The sequence below is a fragment of the Suncus etruscus genome, chromosome 7 (genome assembly GCF_024139225.1).
Source record: "Suncus etruscus isolate mSunEtr1 chromosome 7, mSunEtr1.pri.cur, whole genome shotgun sequence".
Classification (NCBI taxonomy): domain Eukaryota; kingdom Metazoa; phylum Chordata; class Mammalia; order Eulipotyphla; family Soricidae; genus Suncus; species Suncus etruscus.
Genome location: NC_064854.1, coordinates 9,793,480 through 9,812,560, shown reverse-complemented (window position 1 = coordinate 9,812,560; position 19,081 = coordinate 9,793,480). Strand labels below are relative to the sequence as shown.

The 19,081-nt window shown below is 60.2% G+C and overlaps 3 protein-coding genes across 7 annotated transcripts; 2 read left to right on the top strand and 1 right to left on the bottom strand.

The window, feature by feature from the left end:
• Window positions 1–1,256: 1,256 nt before the first annotated feature.
• LKAAEAR1 (LKAAEAR motif containing 1) lies at window positions 1,257–2,110 on the top strand. Its single transcript, XM_049777107.1, has 3 exons — window positions 1,257–1,646; window positions 1,872–1,994; window positions 2,069–2,110. The coding sequence occupies exons 1-3, from the start codon at window positions 1,257–1,259 to the stop codon at window positions 2,108–2,110; spliced, it is 555 nt and encodes a 184-aa protein (XP_049633064.1).
• A 2,381-nt stretch (window positions 2,111–4,491) lies between these two features.
• RGS19 (regulator of G protein signaling 19) lies at window positions 4,492–8,460 on the top strand. Of its 5 annotated transcripts, none has more exons than XM_049777177.1 (6): window positions 4,492–4,558; window positions 6,310–6,390; window positions 6,459–6,580; window positions 7,454–7,528; window positions 7,638–7,872; window positions 7,938–8,460. In XM_049777177.1, the coding sequence occupies exons 2-6, from the start codon at window positions 6,364–6,366 to the stop codon at window positions 8,130–8,132; spliced, it is 654 nt and encodes a 217-aa protein (XP_049633134.1). In that variant the 5' UTR covers window positions 4,492–4,558; window positions 6,310–6,363; the 3' UTR covers window positions 8,133–8,460. The 5 variants fall into 5 exon arrangements, with proteins under 5 accessions (XP_049633134.1, XP_049633129.1, XP_049633131.1 ...); XM_049777172.1 differs by having other exon boundaries at window positions 6,456–6,580; XM_049777174.1 differs by lacking the exon at window positions 4,492–4,558 and adding an exon at window positions 4,621–4,922 and having other exon boundaries at window positions 6,456–6,580.
• A 288-nt stretch (window positions 8,461–8,748) lies between these two features.
• Window positions 8,749–12,871, bottom strand: TCEA2 (transcription elongation factor A2). Its single transcript, XM_049777735.1, has 10 exons — window positions 12,665–12,871; window positions 11,581–11,643; window positions 11,300–11,405; window positions 10,702–10,789; window positions 10,156–10,292; window positions 10,015–10,071; window positions 9,702–9,856; window positions 9,486–9,632; window positions 9,005–9,076; window positions 8,749–8,927 (listed from the first exon to the last, which is right to left on the bottom strand). Exons 1-10 carry the CDS (start codon window positions 12,731–12,733, stop codon window positions 8,919–8,921), a joined length of 903 nt encoding a protein of 300 aa, XP_049633692.1. The 5' UTR covers window positions 12,734–12,871; the 3' UTR covers window positions 8,749–8,918.
• Window positions 12,872–19,081: the final 6,210 nt, after the last annotated feature.

Sequence of the window (19,081 nt, the reverse complement as noted above, 5' to 3'; positions counted from 1 at the left end):
TGGCTCTGTGCTCAGGGATCACTCCTGGCAGGGCCCAGGGGGGCCTTTAGGGAAATCCTATCTGGATTTGTACTGTACTGCTCCATCTCTAGTCCACAGATCCCAGTACTGGGACTGGCCTAGGGCAGGGAAGAGCCCATGGAGCTGAACCCTAACCCTAATTCACTGCCCTCTGGGGCCTCCTCCCTGGAGCTGCTGTGGCCTGCCCCATCCAGTGCAAGACCAGAGTGGGACAGGGTAGTTTGAAACCAGCAGGCAGCCCAGGGCCTGGTCAGGAAAGGTCACTGAGGGAGCCAGAGCAAGGACAGTTAGCAGAAGGTCTCAGTGCTTGGGCTGGAATGATAGAACAATGGTAGGGTGTTTGCCTTGCATGGAGCCAAACCCAGAAGGACCCCAGTTCAATTCCTGGTATCCAATATGGTCCTGAGCCTGCCAGGAACGATTTCTGAGTGCAAAGCCAGAAGGTACCCCTGAGTGCTGCCAGGTGTGCCCCCCTCAAAAGAGATTTTTCTCAGTCTCAGTGCAGCCTCAGTGGTCAGAGAAACAGAGCAGAAGAGGAATGTCCTCAGACACCAGGTGTCTTCAGGAAAATTATAGGTGGGGACTGGATAGATAGTATAGGTATAATGTAGATGCTTTGCAGGCCAGCGATCTAATTCAATGATGGCATTACATAGGGTCCCCTGAGCCTAGACCCACAAATGAGCCGTGAGCTTCACAATTTGTGACCCAAAAATCTAAAGAAGGAAAGAAAAGTAAGGGGCTGAAGCGACAGCACAGCGGAAGGGCTTTTGCCTTGCACGCAGCCAACCTGAATGAACCCGGGTTTAATACCCAGCGTCCCATATGTCCCTCATCTGAGCCTGCCAGGTACAATTTCTGAGTGCAGAGCCAGAAGTAACCCCTGAGCACTGCCGGGTGGGGCCCCCCCAAAAAAAGAAAAATAAGTTATAGAAATTGGAGAGATAACACAGCGGTAGGGCTAAGCTGACCCAGGTCAAGATGGATGATGGTTCAAATCCCGGCATCCTATATGGTCTCCCGATCCTGCCAGGAGCGATTTCTGAACACAGAGCCAGGAGTAACCCCTGAGAGCCGCCGGGTGTGACCCAAAAACAAAAAAACAAAAAAATAAATAAGTTATAGCTGCCAGCAGGAGAGTGGAGGCTGGTTCTGGCCCAACTGGCTAGAGGTTTCTGGGTCGGGGAGGTCTCTGGTAGTGCCCACCTCTTGTCTCCTAACAAGGCGACTCCAGGATGCAGCCAACGACAGGGACAAAGTCGAGCAGACACCAGGGCCTACGGGGGGAGCGAGCCACCAAGGGCGCGCAGGGCGCAGGAGCCCCCAAGGCGCAGAGTCTGCAGCCTGGCTGGGCGCTCACAGAGAAGGAGCTGGAGGCCTTGAGCCCCGCGCAGCGCCGTCGCCACCTGCTCTTCGGGGACTTGCTGGAAGACGGGTCAGGCATGGCCAGCTCGGTGTTCCCGAGGGACTCCGTGGAGTTGGGGTACCGCGTGGCCGACCCGCGCTCCTGGACGCAGCCCCTGGAGACGCTCAACCAGCACCAGGACCGGCTCCTGGGCGTCCTCAAGGCGGCCGAGGCCCGCGGCCGGGTTCGAGCCCTGCGTCTGCGTTATACCCGCATGCGGGTGAGTCCTGGATCCGAGGGACTGGCTGGAGATGGGTGTGCAAGGAATCCAGGTACCCACAGGATGAATGCCTGATGCACAAATAGAGGCCTGACAGGGCCTCGGGGAGCTGAGCAAGAACCATGGGGCGCAGGGATGCAAGACCAGACCCAGGGGCGCAGGGTGGGGCGGTGCCCACTCAAGTCCAGGGGTGCGCGTTCAGGAACTCCTCACCTCTGACCCCAGGCAGAGGAGATCGCCCTGCTCATCCAGAGGCAGAAGACTGCCCTGGCAGCGATCCGGCTGGAGCTGTTCCTGCCGCCACAGCTGAAACCTATGCGCATCCCTGACCCGCTGAATCGACAAGAGGTGCCCGGAGGCCCAGGGCGGAGGTGGGGCCCGCAGATTCCCACATACCTGACCCCAGCCCTTGTCCTCCACAGAGAAGGCGTGTGGAAGCCATCCTGGCGGAGCCCCTGCACTGAGGCATTGACTCCAGGCCCGCCGAGTACACAGCATGTCCCCACATAAACCCTTTCTCAAATGCTCCAAATGCCTGTTTCTCCAAGTGTTCCTTTTCTTTCCTGCGCGGCCACCGGGGAGGACTTGGTGGGTGTCAAAAGTGCGGGGTGGGTGTCTGACAAGTTGAGATACCCGCACACCAGGGTGGAAGGGAGGGCCTGAGCAGGAAAGTGAAAGTCAAAGGGGACCCCAAGTCACAGGTCACCATGGGGATTGGAGCAGTCAGTCACTGGGAGCCCTCTGAGGCACCTGGATGGACCCTGGGCCTCTCTGTCCCAAGCCCACACAGGACAAGAGGGAGACTCAGGTTTATCTGCACACCAAAGGGCTCCCCTGCTTTCTAGGGATTGTGCTGTTCATTGCTCCACAGGCAGTCTGAGGTAGAACCCTCTCTCCTCCCCTCTTACCGGCTCCCCCATAAGGCGACCTGCAGTGAGAACTGGCCTTGGGGTCAACACACAGGAATCATTTCTACCATGGGCAGCCCCCCTCCCTGACCCAGTCCCTAGTCACTGGATTCTGTCCAGTGGCTCCGGATGAGTCACACAGTTCCCAGAGGAAGGGGCAGAGTGAGGGTGAAAAGGAGCACTGTGGGCCCGGAGAGATAGCACAGCGGTGTTTGCCTTGCAAGCAGCCTATCCAGAACCTAAGGTGGTTGGTTCGAATCCCGGTGTCCCATATGGTCCCCTGTGCCTGCCAGGAGCTATTTCTGAGCAGACAGCCAGGAATAACCCCTGAGCAATGCCGGGTGTGGCCCAAAAACCAAAAAAAAAAAAAAAAAAAAAAAAAAAAAAAGGAGCACTGTGGGGAGGAGGAAGGGAGAAGGGAGAACTGTGCAAGGGAGAAGGGAGAATGGGGAGCACTGTGCCAGAGATGAGGGGAGAAGAGAACACAGTGTAGGGGAGATACGGGGAGGATAGCACTGTGCGAGGGGGATGAGCAGGCAAGGGAGCACTGAATAGGGAGATGAGGGGAAAGGAAGCACTGTGCAGTGGAATGAAGGGTCAAGGGAACACTGTATAGGAGGATGAGGAGAAAAGGCACTGTGAAGGATGAAGGGATAAAGAAACACTGCATGGAGGCAGCTGATCCCCGATACATCCCGGTTCACTGGTGGCTTCATCTGGTAGGAGCACATGTTATGAGTCCACTATTCTCTGCATTTCTTCCTCATCCACATGGAGGTGGCAAGGCTGGGGAGTTGCCAACTGCAGGCACATGTATGCCTGAAGCTCTAAGTTTGGTCCCTAGAACCAGAAAAAAATGAAAGTCGAGGTATTGAGGACTTCACTTAGCAGCAGAGTGCACCGGTGCAGCAGGCAGCAGGAGCAGACGGACAGAGACAGCCAGACGCACAGAGACAGGAAGACATTGGTCTGTACTGTCCTGGGGTGTGCAGAAGTTCAGAGGTGCTCTGGGCCCGGGAGCAGGGGGTCACTCACAGACATGCAGGGCCCAAGAGTGTGTGTCCTCCAGCTATCTATCCTGCCCACCTCCTGCTGTGTGGCCTTGCCCGACCATTGCGAAACTCAGGCACAAACGGGCACAGTGGCAGCAGAGGTACGGTGTCCACGACAGAGTGAGCAGACTATGCCACTGCCAGCTGCCCACACAGCTGGATACCAAGGCTATCCAGCGCTCCTCAGTGTCATGCTAGGAAGAACAGCCACCCTCCAATCTGGGGGCTAGTCTGCCCTGGCCTTGTGGCTGAAGAGCCAGGAGGAACAGCGCCCTGCAGTCCCAACCCCAAACCCTCCAAACTGTGTGCTGAGGGGCTCTGCCACTCCGCCTCAGTCCAGGATGACATTATTGCTTCCTGCTGGTTCCACAGCCCGGACACTGGGACCCAGATGTGCCATCTTTGGGTTGATGGGATGGGTCCTGCCTGCCTCTGCCTTTGCATTTCCAAGAATGCAGACCTGCAGACCTGTGGGCTCTCACCCTGCTCTGCTGCCCTTTCCTGGGGGGCATCTTCAGGGCGATACAAACTGCACTGCACCGCACAGCGAGAAGCAATGCTCTGCGCCCTCCTCCAGCGGTCAGGGGGGGTGGACAGAGCCCAGTGTGGGGCGCAATAGCAACCCACCCATCCACCCACACACCCAAATGGGTCCCCGAGGCCTTGCCCTAAACCTAGAAAGCCTCGCAGACTGGATGGGGTGAGCCTGGAAAGGCGCCTGGGCTGCCCCTGGAAAGGGTCGGGGCGGAGACTTGGGCCGGGCCGGGCCGGGCTGGGCCGGGTCGGGCGGGCACCGCCCCGCGCCGGAGAAGTCCCAGCCCCTCGCTTTGGGGAAGTGAACCCCGCCTGCCCGGCGCCTGCGCACTGCGGCCTCCCTGCGCCCCTCCCGGCCTCGGGGTTCGCTCGGAGCGCGCGGGCGGCGGCGCGGGGGGCCCGGGAGCGCGTCGGGCCGGTGAGTGCGCGCGCGCGCGCGCCGCGGTGCCATGGCCCGCGGGGCGCGATCGTGGGGTTCAGGGGTCGGGGCTCCGAGCAGGGCCGCACCCCGAGGGCTCGGGCGGGCCTTGGAGGGTCCACGTGGACCCCGGAACTGGCAGGGGGCCCCTGCGCGCCCGTGGGGGAGGGGAGGGGGCGCCGGCGCGGTTCCCCTTTTTGCGCCGCGCGCGCATCCTGGGGAAGTAAGTGCCCGCTCGCTCGCTCGCAGGAGGGGCCGGAAGAACCCAGGTTTCGTGCACCCCGCCGGGGAGGGCCTAAGCGTTCCCCCTGCGCGCCCCCCAAAATCCCTGCGCCCCCCTGGACCCCTCGCCCCCGGGCCCCCGGTGAGTGGGTGAGTGAGTGGGGCGCGCACGGTGAGCTCTGGGGAGAGGTCTGGGGGTGCGGTGGGAGAGCCTAAGACGAGCCCCGACCCCCGGGGTGCAGCCGAGTGGGCGGGGATGGGCGCTGCAAGATTTGGGGAGGTCTGCAGGTGGGACCCGGTTTGGGGCGCTGGCTCTCTTGTCTACCCCGAAGGTAACGGTTTTGGTTTTTTTGTTTTTTTTTCCAGGATCCTTCGTTTCTTCCTTTTTGGGGACTGGGTGGGCTCGGTCCCCAGCGGCCAGGCTTGAGTTGAAACCTTTGGGGAGCCCACCCACCCCCAGGCAAGGGCGCCTGCCACGCGCAGTGCCAGGGCAGGGCAGGGCAGGGCGAGGAGCGGGAGCCCAGGGAGTTTGGGGAGAGTGCCAGGGCCGCAGGCGCAAAAGGGCACCCAAGGGACTGCCAGGGGGCCTACTACCTAACCCCAACGGATGCTCCCGTCTTGGGGTGCGCGAGGGGCCCGGCCCTGCCCCCACCCTAGGCGACGGGAGGGGGTGAAAGGCGCGGCTTAGGCAGTGCCTGGAAGTCACAACCGCCACCTCAGGTTGCCACACCCCTTCCTTTCCCCTGAAGTCTGACCCTAAGGAGAGCTTTTGGGGGACCTCTCGAGACTCACAGCCTTGAGACAGACCACCCACACACACCCCGCCAGCACAGGCTACAGGACCCAGAGGCCATCATGAGCAAGGTTGGGGGAAGTGGGGAGAAGAGAAAGGGACTGCACTGCCCAGTGTTATTTATGCTGGGGGCTCTGTGCTGAGTTCGAGCTGAGCTGGGTACTGTGCAGGGTGCTGTTCGGGTGCTGAGCCGAGCTGCCCGCTGTGCCCTCTGGACCTGGGAGACACCGAGTCTCCAAGTGCCCACATTGAGAATGCCCGAGCTCAAGGCCCTCCTCGCTGGCCTTGGGAACTTGTGTCCAGGGCAGACCCTCAACCCCAGCCTGGCCTAAGGTGGGGCTGCCCCCTGACCCTGCCCTTACTTCGGTCAATGCTGCTTTGCAGTCGCTCCATGAGGGTTCCATGGCTCCATGGCAGGGAGGGGATGGGAACTGGGCGCTGGGGCCACTGAAGACCCACAGCCACTGGCAGCTCTGCTGAGCCCCACCCTGCTATGCTGAGGCCTCTCCCTAGGCCCCACCTGGGAGGATCCAGAGAATCGAACCCCGGCCAGCCTGCAGGCTGCTACCCAGGCCCCTTGATAGGAAGGAGGCCAGCCTCCAGCCTTCCTGGCACCTAGTGGCAGGGCTGCCCTGGAGTTCTGGGGGAGGCACTGGAGGTGGGGTGCCACAGAAGTCAGCGGTTGGGTGCTCAGGCTGGGCTCATCCCCGGTGGTCACGACAGCCTCTTTCCCCAGACACCCCTGTCTGTGGTAAGGGTCCCGGAACCAGTGCCACGGAGCCACCCATCCATGCCTACCCCACAAGAGGAGAAGCAGGTGTGTGTCCGGGGTCGGGAGGGCTATGGGTGTGCCCACCGGCCACTGAGTATCCCCGTCTCCAGCAGCACCCTGGGCCAGAGGAAGCGGCCCAGCCCCCGTCCATGTCCAGTGATGCTCGCCCACCGCCAGCGGCCCCCAGCCGCAACCCCTGCTGCCTATGCTGGTGCTGCTGCTGCAACTGCTCCTGGTAGGGGCCGTGGGGGGGAGGGGGGAGACAGGGTCGGAGGGGGCATCTAGGCTGAGTGGGGCTCCTGCTTGGCTCATGGCGGCCTCAGGCCGAGGAATGTTGGTCCAAGTAGCCACAGGGCCCTGGGCACTGCGTTTCCCATCTGAGGCTTTTTGCCCTGGACTAGCAGACATCCGGCTACTGCCACTGCCTTTCGGCCCTTAGAGCCGGGGTTCTAGCGCCAAGGGACATCCCAAGTCTAGGAGAGAGCCTCAGGCTCCATGCATACATGTGCTGTGAGAGCTTTAGACCTGGAGCACACGTGTTGCGAAAGAACTCCAGGCCCCAAGCACACACAAGGTGTATGACAGCCCCAAACCTAATACACATCATGTGCTGTGCTCCTGACCAGGGCCAGAGCGGTGGCGCAGGCAGTAGGGTGCTTTGTTGCGTGCGGCTGACCCAGGATGGACCTGGTTCAATCCCCAGAGTCCCAAATGGTCCCCCAAGCTAGGGACGATTTCTGAGCGCATATCCAGGAGTAACCCCTGAGCGTCACCGGGTGTGGCCCAAAAAGCAAAAAAAAAAAAAGAGAGAGAGCTCCTGATCATTTGCACGCATGGGCTATGTATGAACCAATGACCCCATGCTCATGTGTGCTGTGAGAGAGATCTGGTCTCTGTACACACTTGCTTCATATGTGGGGGAGACTCTGGACTCCTACATACAGATGTGTGCTGGGGAAGGGAATGCCAAGTTCCAGACAAATACACACGTGCTTTGTGGAGGCTGCAGGCTCCACGCACACATGTGCTTTGTATGGATGGTTCTTGTGCAAATGTGTACACACCTGCACACACGAGTTGAGAGTGGCAGTTCTCATTGTGCCATCAGGAATGAAGAGAGACGCCGGGCATGGCGGGCCTCCCGCGAGAACAAACTCCAGCCCCTACCCAGCTGTGAAGCGTGGTGAGTGTGGCCAGCCATGTCCATGTTCGCTGACAGGGGTTTGGGGGGGAAGTTTAGGCAGAGGGCCGAGGCCTGGCCTGGCTAGCAGCAAAGCCCATCATGCCCACAGTGCCACCCCAAGCCCGGAGGAGGTGCAGAGCTGGGGACAGTCCTTCGACAAGCTGATGCACAGCCCGGCGGGCCGGGGTGTGTTCCGCGAGTTCCTGCGCACCGAGTACAGCGAGGAAAACATGCTCTTCTGGCTGGCCTGCGAGGAGCTCAAGGCGGAGAACAGCCAGCATGTGGTGGACGAGAAGGCGCGGCTCATCTACGAGGACTATGTGTCCATCCTGTCCCCTAAGGAGGTAGGCCGGCCCTTGGGACGGGCTGGGGGCGGGCCCTGGGTCCTGACTGGCACCGTGTCCCCCAGGTGAGCCTGGACTCGCGTGTCCGAGAAGGCATCAACAGGAAGATGCAGGAGCCGTCGGCGCACACGTTCGACGACGCGCAAACGCAGATCTACACGCTCATGCACCGGGACTCCTACCCCCGCTTCCTCAGCTCTCCCACCTACCGAGCCCTGCTGCTACGCGGGGACTCCCCCGCAGCTGCCAGCGAGGCATAGTGGCTGCCGGGACACCCACAGCGAGGCTGTGCCCAGGCCTGCTGCCCTGAAGCTGCAGGAGGCACCCAGCAACTCCTGGGGGGAGCCCCTCCATGACAGCCTGGCAGCCCCAGGGACCCACCTGCCTGACTCAGGCCTCCTCCCCGGCGAATGGGCCTTGGGAACCCCCTGGTGGAGAAAGGACCGCAGTACTGTTCAGCTTTGTGATGGGGACACCCTGCGGCCTGAGCTGCAACCCAGGGCCCGAGACAAGCCACGGGACCCAGCTGACTTCCTGTCTCCACCTTCACGCTGTTGTTTTATCAAAAGAGAAAAGTTTTCAGATCTCTCCCTCCTTGCTCCTGAGTCCACAACTGAGAGAGAGGTTCCGTGCCAAGAATTGGCCCAGAACTCCGTGAGTAGCTAGCTGTGTGCAGCCTGGCCAGGAGAGGGCACTGATGCCCAGGGCCAGCAGAGGGTTGTGCACTGGCCAGGGGAGGGCCTTGGCCCTGTTCTGGGTTGGTGGTTCCACACCCCGCTGGGGGCTGAGCACCTCCCTGTCCCAACTCTGTGGCAGTAGGATGGGTCTGGGGCCAAGACACAGGTCACGCAGCCCACCAGGACCAAGGGCAGCACGATGACGAAAAGAAAACGTTTAATACTTGCGGGCGGACAGTGCCGGGGGAATGTGGGCAGGGTGGGACTCTGAGGAGGCCAGGTGGGCACTGCAGGTCTCCAGAGAAGCTGAACAGGCAGAAGGGCAGCGCTGGCCATGGGCTCAGCGCGGGGAGGACACGCACACACAGCTCAGCAGAACTGCAGACAGGAGAGGCATGTGTGGGGCACAGCTGCCCGTGAGGCGGCCCTCACTCCTGGGCGTGCTGCCCACCTACCTTCCAGCGATTGCCACACTCATTGCAGACGACAAAGGTGGTCATGGGCTCGTCAGAGCTGCGAGTCTGCACCTGGGAGAGGCCCAGCCTGTGCTCAGCTCAGTCAGCCCTGGATGCTGACCTCCCAGGAGGAGCACTCTGAGCGTGTAGGGATCATCTGGCGGCCGTCTGTCACCAGCAGACCCAGGGGGAACTCCAAAACAGGGAAGAAGGGAGTTCCAGAAAGGGGAGGCCCATGGCTGGCCCAACTGGGTGACAAGTGGTGTCTCATAGATATTTGGTCCAGTGCAGAGCCAGGGACACCCCTCCAAACCAACCCTTCCTGGGGTCCACACTGCTGCCCTGGTGCAGGGATTGGTCTCATTGTTGGCGACAGCAAAACCAGTCAGGACCACCACACTGGGCTTCATGCACCTAGGGGGGGGGGGTTTCACCTGGATGTAGGCCCCATACCCCCACCCTAGGGCACCCTGGGCCTCACCTGCGTGTAGGTGCAGCTTTTCTTGTGGCACCTGGCACAGGTGAACAAGTCCGTCTGCGCGCCTCCTGTCCGCGCCATCTGGTGCTCCCGGATGGCCTCTTTGGTCATGGCCTTGCGGATCTCCTTCAGCTCATCACTGGCCATCTCCTGGAGCAAGGGCTTGGAGTTCAACCCTTCCCCTAAGGGCAGCCTCCCCAGCCCCGCTCTGAGGCTCACCTCTGACGTCATCACCGCGATCTGCTGGGGCGTGATGGCACCGCAGAGCACGTTGCGCCGGAGCCCCGGGTTCTTGGCGTCCTTCAGGTTGGCGATGCGGCTGCGCACACGGTTCTTGTACTTCAAGTCTGTGTTCCCCACGTCACGGTAGATGCGTGCAGGCAGTTAAAGGCCAGCTGGCAGCGAGGCTGCTGCACCCCGCAGGGCCCCACAGGGCCCAGGCAGCTAGGGACTGGCAAAAGGCGGTGTGCCCACCCTTCCCTTTGGCGCAGTGTCACAGCCTGAGACCCCCAGGTGCTCCCACGAAGGATATATTCTTCGATCTGGGCCGAGAGGCACACGTAGTCTGCACCCACGGTCACATGGTCATCTGGAAGAGGTGCGCAGCTCACAGCCTGGCCACACTCATGGTCTCCTGAGGGTGCTCGCCCAGGGTCAGCCATGGTAGACTCACCCTCAGTCCGCAGGGCAGCGGTCAGCATCTCCCGGCACTTGGTCCGGACCACGTCACAGGTGATCGGCACCGGGGGAAATGTAGTGATCCTGGGCATGGGGGGACACCTGGGCAGCTCAGACTCAGACTTCCTGCGGCTGCAGACAGGTGAGTGGCTCAGAGCAGACACAGCCACCCCAACACTGAGTCATGGAGAGCATAGCCCACCCCCAAGAACCCACCACAAGGAGGTGGATGCCACAGAGTGAGCACCCTGGTCTGGGGGCTCATCAACCCCACACCCCCTACTCATATGGGGGTCCGTCCACTTCCACCTTCCCTCATGCTCTTGGAAGTCCCATGCTGTTGCTGCATTTCTAGGTGGATCATGTCCAGGGGTCCCCACAACAAAGGGCGAGGCCCCTAATGCATCCTCCATACCAGCCCACGGCACAGTCTATCCCATGAGCCCACCATAGCTGCCCCCAGATGAGCTGGGTCCATAAGGCCCTGGGCAGGAGTGTCCAGCTGAGCTTACCGCAGCCCTTCCCACCACAGGGCGACTACCTGGGGTTGAGGGCCTTGGATGTGTCCCTCGATGTCGTGGGCACGGCTGTGCCCTTCCTCCTGTCCCTAGCCTTGCCATCAGAAGTATCTGCAGGTACCCAAGGAGAGTAGGTGGCGGCGGAAGAGGCGCCCAGGGCTTGCAAGGGCAGCTGACCACCAGACCCTCTGTCCACCCCAGCCCCAAGCTCCTAAAGTCTGAGATCTCAAAGCCCCCACGAGACTTACCTCGGGGGACCTCTGGACACACCCGCCCACTGGACCAAACTCAGTCTGGGGAGGGGGTCTAGGACACGGAGCCCAGGACTGCGGGTGGAGCCATCCTGTGAATCTGGGCACCAGTTAGGACATTCTCTGAACATATGGGGTCCCTGAAAGCCGGACCTGCCCTGGGGACATTTACTAGCATGAACCCACATATCAGCCACAAGCCCAAAGTGTCAGCAGCCACACAGCTGCACAAGCTTCGGACAAAACCCAGAGGGGATTCAGGGCTCCCAGAGGTGGCCTCGTCGTGCCCTCCCCCGTATCTCCCATGGGCAGGGCTGACCCCTCGCACTGGCCTGGACCCAGTGCTCAGCCCGGGGCCACTGGGCCGCACCCAGGAGCTTCTTCCAAGATTTGATGAGCGACTTGGCCAGACCGATGACATCCTCATCCGAGCTCTGCTTCCGCAGGGCATTGACGGACATCCCGACACGGGTGGACTGCAAGGAAGCGGCCGGACAGGGCAGCGGTCGGTGCGCACCACTCCAGTCCTGCCGGAGCCCAGGTGAGGGAGGTGGGCACTCTGCAGATACCCGTCTCAGGAGGGGAGCAGGGCCAGGGGCCTTGAATGCTGCTCTGTGCCCTGGGGAGTGCCCACCCATGAGAACAACCCACCTGCAGCAGATGCAGGGTCACAGGCATCGCCTTCAGCTCCCGCAGCAGCTCCAAGGCCCCCTCCTAGGAGGAGAGGACCCTCACAAATCAGCCCAGGGCTGGGGGCTCTCCCACCCCACAGCCCCCTGACACAGACAGGGTGGAGCACAGCTCACTCCTGCCCTCCTGCAAGACCACAAGAAGTAGAATGTTTGCTCCACTGGTTGGTGGGTGCCCGCCACTCTGAGCCCACTGCTGACAGATCCCTGGTGCCCTGTCCACCTCCCCCCCCCCTAGACTGGTCACAGAGGGCAGAGAAGGATCCTGCAGCCCCCGAGTGGGAGGAATTCACACACACACACACACACACACACCACCCGCCACTCTGAGACCACTGCTGACAGACCCCTGATGCCCTCTCCACCTCCCCCCTAGACTGGTCACAGAGGGCAGAGAAGGATCCTGCAGCCCCCGAGTGGGAGGAATTCACACACACACACACACACACACACACACACACACACACACCACGCTCTGCATGCAGCCGGGAGGCATCGCCAAGAGCTGCGGGCTGTGTCCTCCGTGGGCTCCATGCCAGAGGCCTACCTAATACGTCACCCCAACTTCCCAGCCCTCACAGGCAGCCACAGCTGAGCCCAGAGGACCCCCACACACGCTGGAACTGGTCATCCCCCAGCAGCATCCCCTGCCCACATATCTTGGGGACAGAACTGGGGGTTGCTATTAACCATCTAAGCACCGTCAATGCACTCTGGGGTCACCTCCATTGCTCCACCTCCAGGGCTGCCACCACCCTGGCTCGGTTGCTGCCCACGGTGGGAGGGGACAGGGGCTGCATGCGGGGCACAGGGTGGCCCCTTGGTCATCGTCATCGAGGCTGCGGCAGGCCAGGCAGGTAGGGTGTGGGGCTGCTCCAGGACCCCCTCGATGGGTGGGGGTCTCCGCTTGCCCCTCCAGGGATTTATTGGGGAGCCTGGGAGGGATGTGGGGGGCTGCCACCCTGGGAACCCAAACCCTGGCCCCGACGTGCAGGAGTGGAGTCGGAGACGGGGGGCTGCGGGGTCCCAGGGGCCGCGCCCCTCACCGCGCTCTTCTTGCTGACCATCTTGTCCAGTTTCCGGGCGATCCGAGCAACCTCCTCCTCTTTGCCCATCGTCGCCTGGAGGACGGCGCCCCCCAAACCCGCCGCGCCAGCCTCGGCCTCAGCCTCCGGCCCCGATGCCAGCGCAGAGCGGCGCGACACCGCCTCCCGCACCCGCCGCACCGCCGCAGCCCAGTCGCGGGCTCCAAACCCTCGGTTCAAACCCCCGACCGGCCCCCCGCGGGGCCGCGCGGCATGCTGGGGCGCGTAGTTCCCGCGCCACCCGTCGCCCGCGCGCTGGCCTCACGCGGACTACAACTCCCAGGGGGCCTCTGGGTTGGGTTGCCGCACAGCCTGCCGGGAAATGTAGTTCGAATGGTGCCAAAAAGATTCACTCCCATAAGCTCGCGCGTGGGGCCAAAGCCAGCATGGAGGTAGGGCGTTTGTCTGGCATGCAGAAGGACGGTGGTTCGAATCCAGGCATCCCATATAGTCCCCCCAAGCCTGCCAAAAGCCAAAAAAAAAAAAAAAAAAAAAAAAAAAAGCCATAAGGGGGCAGAGTGATGACCTGGCCAGCCTTTGATTTAGAGCATCCTTAGGTTCACTTAGCGAATGCAGTAAACGTTCTCCCCCACCCTTTTTTTTGTTTGTTTGTTTTGTTTTTTTGGATCACACCCAGCAGCACTCAGAGGTTTCTCCTGGCTCTGCGCTCAGAAATCTGGCAGGCTCAGGGGACAATATGGGATGCCAGGATTCGAACCACCGTCCTTCTGTATGCAAGGCAAACGCCCCACCTCCGTGCTATCTCTCCAGTCCCCCAAACGCTCCATTTATGCTGCTCTGCGAGTACCTGGTGCCGACCTCTTGTACATTCTGGCCTGGTCTGGAGCCTGAGACCTGATATGGAGGCCTCAGGGTGGGAAGCAAAGGGCAGTCACCAGGGACAGTGTCTGGGAGAGGCCTGGGCCCACCAAGGACTAGGTAGATAGATCCTGGACTCACATTGCAGACCAGACGCTGCTTGCTCTGTGCCTCAGTCTCCCTGCCCTGTGCGCTCTGTCTCTCGGGCTGGATGGAGTCAGCATGACATCATACACATACTCTGGTGCTAGTGCTCTGCAGTTGGCCTAGAGTCCAAGGCTGGCCTGAGCATCTCTTCTGGCGGGTGTTGCATCCTCTTGGGGAATAGGATTAATTATGGGGGAGGAAAAACTCAGAGGTTGGGCTCAGTCCTGGACTCCACAGTTGCCAGAGTTGAATCTAAATAATTATGGGGCAGGAGGCAGATGTCCAAAGACCTGGCTTTGACCTTGAGCTCTCAGTGGCCCCCATTACATGTGACTGAGCCCACCCAACAGCCACAGGGAAGAGCGGAGCATGGTTCATTAGGAGGTTATACATGGTAATCACTCTAGGTGGTACTCTGGGGACCACATCAAGTGCTTAGGATGGAACCAAGTTTGACTGGATGTGAGGCAAGCACCTTAGCCCCTATATTATCTCTCTGGTTCATTGTGGTTGGTTTTACAGCTCCTTATAATCCACGAAGAAAAGGCAATGAGCTCCTCCCAAGGAACCTGACAGACACCCTGTGGCAGGTGAACACGAACTCCAGTTCAGACCCTGTGACTAGGGAGCTGAAGCTATAGCACAGTAGTAGGGCATTTGCTTTGCACAGACCCAGGTTCAATTCCCAGCATCTCAGATGATCCCCCAAGCCTACCAGGAGCAGTTTCTGAGCACTGCCAGCACTGCCGCCAGGTGTGGCCCCAAATAAAAACAAAAACAATCGGGCCCGGAGAGATAGCACAGCGGCATTTGCCTTGCAAGCAGCCGATCCAGGACCAAAGGTGGTTGGTTCGAGTCCCGGTGTCCCATATGGTCCCTCGTGCCTGCCAGGAGCTATTTCTGAGCAAACAGCCAGGAGTAACCCCTGAGCATCGCCGGGTGTGGCCCCAAAACAAAACAAAAAAAAAGAATGAATACCAGGGGCTGGGCGGTGGCGCTAGAGGTAAGGTGCCTGCCTTGCCTGTGCTAGCCTTGGATGGACCGCGGTTCGATCCCCCAGTGTCCCATATGGTCCACCTAGCCAGGAGCGATTTCTGAGTGCATAGCCAGGAGTAACCCCTGAGCATCACCGGGTGTGGCCCAAAAACCAAAAAAGAAAAAAGAAAAAGAAAAAAAGAATGAATACCAGCGGGCCCGGAGAGATAGCACAGTGGCGTTTGCCTTGCAAGCAGCCGATCCAGGACCAAAGGTTGTTGGTTCGAATTCCAGTGTCCCATATGGTCCCCCGTGCCTGCTAGGAGCTATTTCTGAGCAGACAGCCAGGAGTAACCCCTGAGCACCGCCGGGCCGGGTGTGGCCCAAAAACAAAAAACAAAAAAGAATGAATACCATGCTTTGCATGCATAAGGTCGGTGGTTCAAATCCCGGCATCCCATATGGTCCTCCGAGCCTGCCAAGAGCGATTTCTTAGCATAGAGCCAGGAGTAACCCCTGAGCGCTGCTGGTTGTGACCCAAAAACAAAACAAAAACAATGAATACTAAGGGCCAGAAAAATAGCACAGTGGGTAGAGGGTTTGACTTGCACACGGTCAAGGCAGGTTCAATCCTCGTCACCCCACAGTCTCCTTGAGCCTGTCAGAAAAGATCCCTAAGTACAGAGCCAGGAGTAAATCCCAAGAACTGCCAGGTGTGGTCCCCAAACAAGAAAATAAAACAAAGGGCCCAGAGAGATAGCACAGCGGCGTTTGCCTTGCAAGCAGCCGATCCAGGACCAAAGGTGGTTGGTTCGAATCCCAGTGTCCCATATGGTCCCTCGTGCCTGCCAGGAGCTATTTCTGAGCAGACAGCAGGAGTAACCCCTGAGCATCACCGGGTGTGGCCCAAAAACAAAAAACAAAACAAACAAAAAAAGAAAACAAAAAGAATGAAGACCACGGACCAGGGAGAACAGATAGTAAGTAAAGTGCTTGTTTTACATGTGGTCCGCCTAGGTTTATTCCTGAGCAGAGCCAGGGGTAAACCCTGAACATCAGTGGTGTGGCCAAAAAAGGACTGGAGCTAGGGGTCAGTCTCAGTCCTGTGTCAAATCCTTAGCTCTTCGTGCCCCCTCTGCATATGGCCCCTGTGGCTTCTATTGCTGCTGTAGTCCAGCCCACATGTCCCCAACTATCCATACAGAAGACACTGGATCCCATACTTGCAGATGACATCCCTGTCCCATGACCACAGATGTCCCTTTGAATACCACAGACAGGAGCTCAGCCTCCCCAGGGTGCCCCTGGGTCCCTGAGCACCGCTTAGAAGACCCAAAAATATCTTTTTGCAGTAGGGGCAGTAGTAGAGGTGGGAATAGAGGGAAACACAGGGTCAGGAGAAGGGGAGCAGAGGTGGGGGTGTAGGCCTGTTACTGCCTGTTGACCCTCCCAGAGCACAGCCTCCAGGTGGCAGCAGTGAACCGTGAACTCTGGTTCCCTCACTAAATGCCCATCTGTCATCAGGAGGACGGTGTGTGTGTGGGTGGGGGGTATCCCAGGACAGGAAAGGCCAGATAAGGCGTGTGCTTCCCACTGGAGAAGGACCCTCACCTAGCTGTTTGATCCTGGGACTCTCTAGGACCCCAATTTGAGATCAGGGAACCCCGAGTCAGCTCCCAGGGCTCCATCCGAAAGATTTAGAACTAACCATGTTAGTGGGAAGGGGTCCACAGGACTGTCCATGCTGCTGGGGTGGTCCCGAGACCAGGGAGCCTTGACCCCCACTCACCCAAAGGGTCATACACCATATTTAGGCTCCCCAATGGATCGCCCCCCAAAGAGCTCTGGGCATCCCAAACAGCATCCAGGGCACGTCCCTGCCGGCCACTGCACTTTTGGCCCCTAGGCTGCCCCTCCCCCGTGCAGCCACGGAAGCATCGGAAGTTCAGCTCATTTATTTTCTATTTGCGTCGCCCCTTCGGCCCAGAGGTGGCCGTGACCCCGGCGGCAGTACGGCAGTAAGCTTCCCTTCTGTGGGGCAGGGGCCTTGGTGGGAAGGACAGGTCCCCTCGCTTCCCATGACCACAGGGGGGAGCTGACAGTATCCTCATTTTGTTCCTTTTGTGGAGGGGGATGTGGGCCACACCCAGCGATGCTCAGAGTTTACTCCTGACTCTGCGCTCAGGAATCACTTCTGGTAGGTCCTGGGGAGCCATAAGGGACACCAGGGGGCCGGAGCCATAACACAGCGGTAGGGCGTCTGCCTTGCACATGACCAACTTAGGATGGATCCAGGTTCATTCCCGGGCATCCCATCAGGTTTGCAAGTTTGCCAGGAGCAATTTCTGAACGCAGAGCCAGGAGTAAACCCTGAGTGCCACCAGTATAGCCCAAAAAAAACAAACAAAAACAAAAAAACAAACCAAAAAAAAAGGAACACCGGGATCAAACCCAGTCTACCCCATACAAGACAAACACCCTCCCTTCTGTACTACGGCTTGGGCCCCAGCACCCACCATTTCTGTGCCCGACTGCAGCTGACCTGTGCTTAGTGACTGTCCACTCCACCTCCCCTCCCCCACAACCCCTCAACCCCACGGGATCAGGTGGGACAGGCCCCCATGGGTCTCTGGGCCTTAGGACGGCCGCCGTGGACCAGAAGAGCCCCCTCCCAGGGATGACCTTCGTGGGAAACCTCAGTCCGGCCTCCAGCGCCTCCCCTGGAGCTGTGTCCCCCGAGGCCAGCAGGGCGCTGTCTCCCTCCCTGGAACAATGTGCTTCCCCCATACAATTCCCAGAAACGCCGCCCACTCTGCCCTGCCAGCCCGCCAGGCTGGCGGCCACACCAACCCCTCCCCAGGGCTCCCAAGCTGCAGTGGGTCAGGGGCTGTGGGTGAAGGAGGTCTCACCTGCAGGCTCCCAAGGGGACACTGGTCCCGGCCTGCTCCCGGACAGGCACCAAGACAAGCCCTGGGGCAGAGTGGCACATCGTGATGGCTTCATTCTCCCCGCCCTGCACCTTAGGCATTGCAACTGGGACAGGTGAGGCAATCCAGTCCTGAGTGCCAGTCTCCTCCAGAGTGGAGCCCGCTCAGGGTCTCCAGAAATCTCCTGCCCCCTTTTCTGCACCTGCTTTTAGTAGCCAGTCCTCACTGACAGCGGTGGCTGCCTAAACCTCTCCCCACCCCAAGCACCTAGGATAAGCATGAAGGTTTCCTGCTCTGAATAAGGAGGAGGGTTCCCAAGAACATGGCGTGCACCCCCAGATCAGCTGACAGCCACAACCAACTAGGTGAGTGACACAAGCGGTAAAAGAGAACCCCGGACCAGCGTGGACTCCTGAGCCTTCCAGGGAAGCTCCGCAGGGCCACACAAGAGAGGGAGCCAATCCACGACCCCCACCTGGCCCCCCCCCGAGGGCACCTGCAGGCCCAGAGAGGGGAAGGGGTCAGTGCCAGGGTGGGGCAAGCGGACGGCAAGACAGACAAAGTCTGGCGCCTGAAGGCCGCCAGCCAGCTCACAGCTGCGCCTTCCTTCCTGAGCCACTTCCTGGACCCTCCCTGCTGTTGCCCGGGAAACTGGAGCAGCTGGGGGCAGCCTGGTTCCCATGAAGCCCCCACTGAGCAGGGCCAGAACAGCAGCCTCCTCGTGGCTGCTGTGCTGTGCTCCCCACCAAATCACCCGTCGTCGGGGCCTAGCCCACCCGCCACCCTGTCTGTGTATGCTAACTCCCATCCTGTCCTTGGTACCGCCTCCCCAGAACTCAACAGACCCCGGCCTGAGTCCCCAGCAAGCAGCTCTGATCCTCGCCACGCCCTGCGTCGTGCCATGGCACACAACAACCAACCCCACAGATCTGGGGGCCTCTGCAGTGTTCGGGGCTGGTGCGGAAAGGGGTGAGCCCAGGCTCAGTGGCAGGACCCCTGCTGGCAGCTGGTAGGAAGGAATCAGCCAGGCCAGGCCTCAAGCAGGGCCTGCAGAGGGTGGTCAAACTCTGGCACAGTGTCTGGGGAGCAAGACATGTTCTCCACCTGGACCCCCGAGCTGCAGGCCCTACACCCCAAGAAGGACAGTGTGCCCTAGGGACTCAGTAATTGGACCCAGACTCTGCTCCAGCAGCAGCAGCAGCAGAAGCCGGGAGGGGCAGACAGGAATCTGTGAGGTCTGAGCCCGGGGCAGTGCCTGGGAGGTCCGCCACCCTGGGAGCCCCGCCAAGCCCCCACCCAGAGCCACTGAAGAAGGTTGCCCAAAGCCTGGGGGTGCAGTCCAGGCAGAGGGAGGCAGACAGGACACCCAGACCAGCCCCCCACAGGCAGAGGAAGCTGTCGTGGACCAGCTTTGTGAAAATGGCTAACCTGGGCAAGATCACATGTGGGCTTTTGAGTTTGGGGTCCACCATACCCGGCAGCACTCAGGGATCACTCCTTGCGGGGTTCT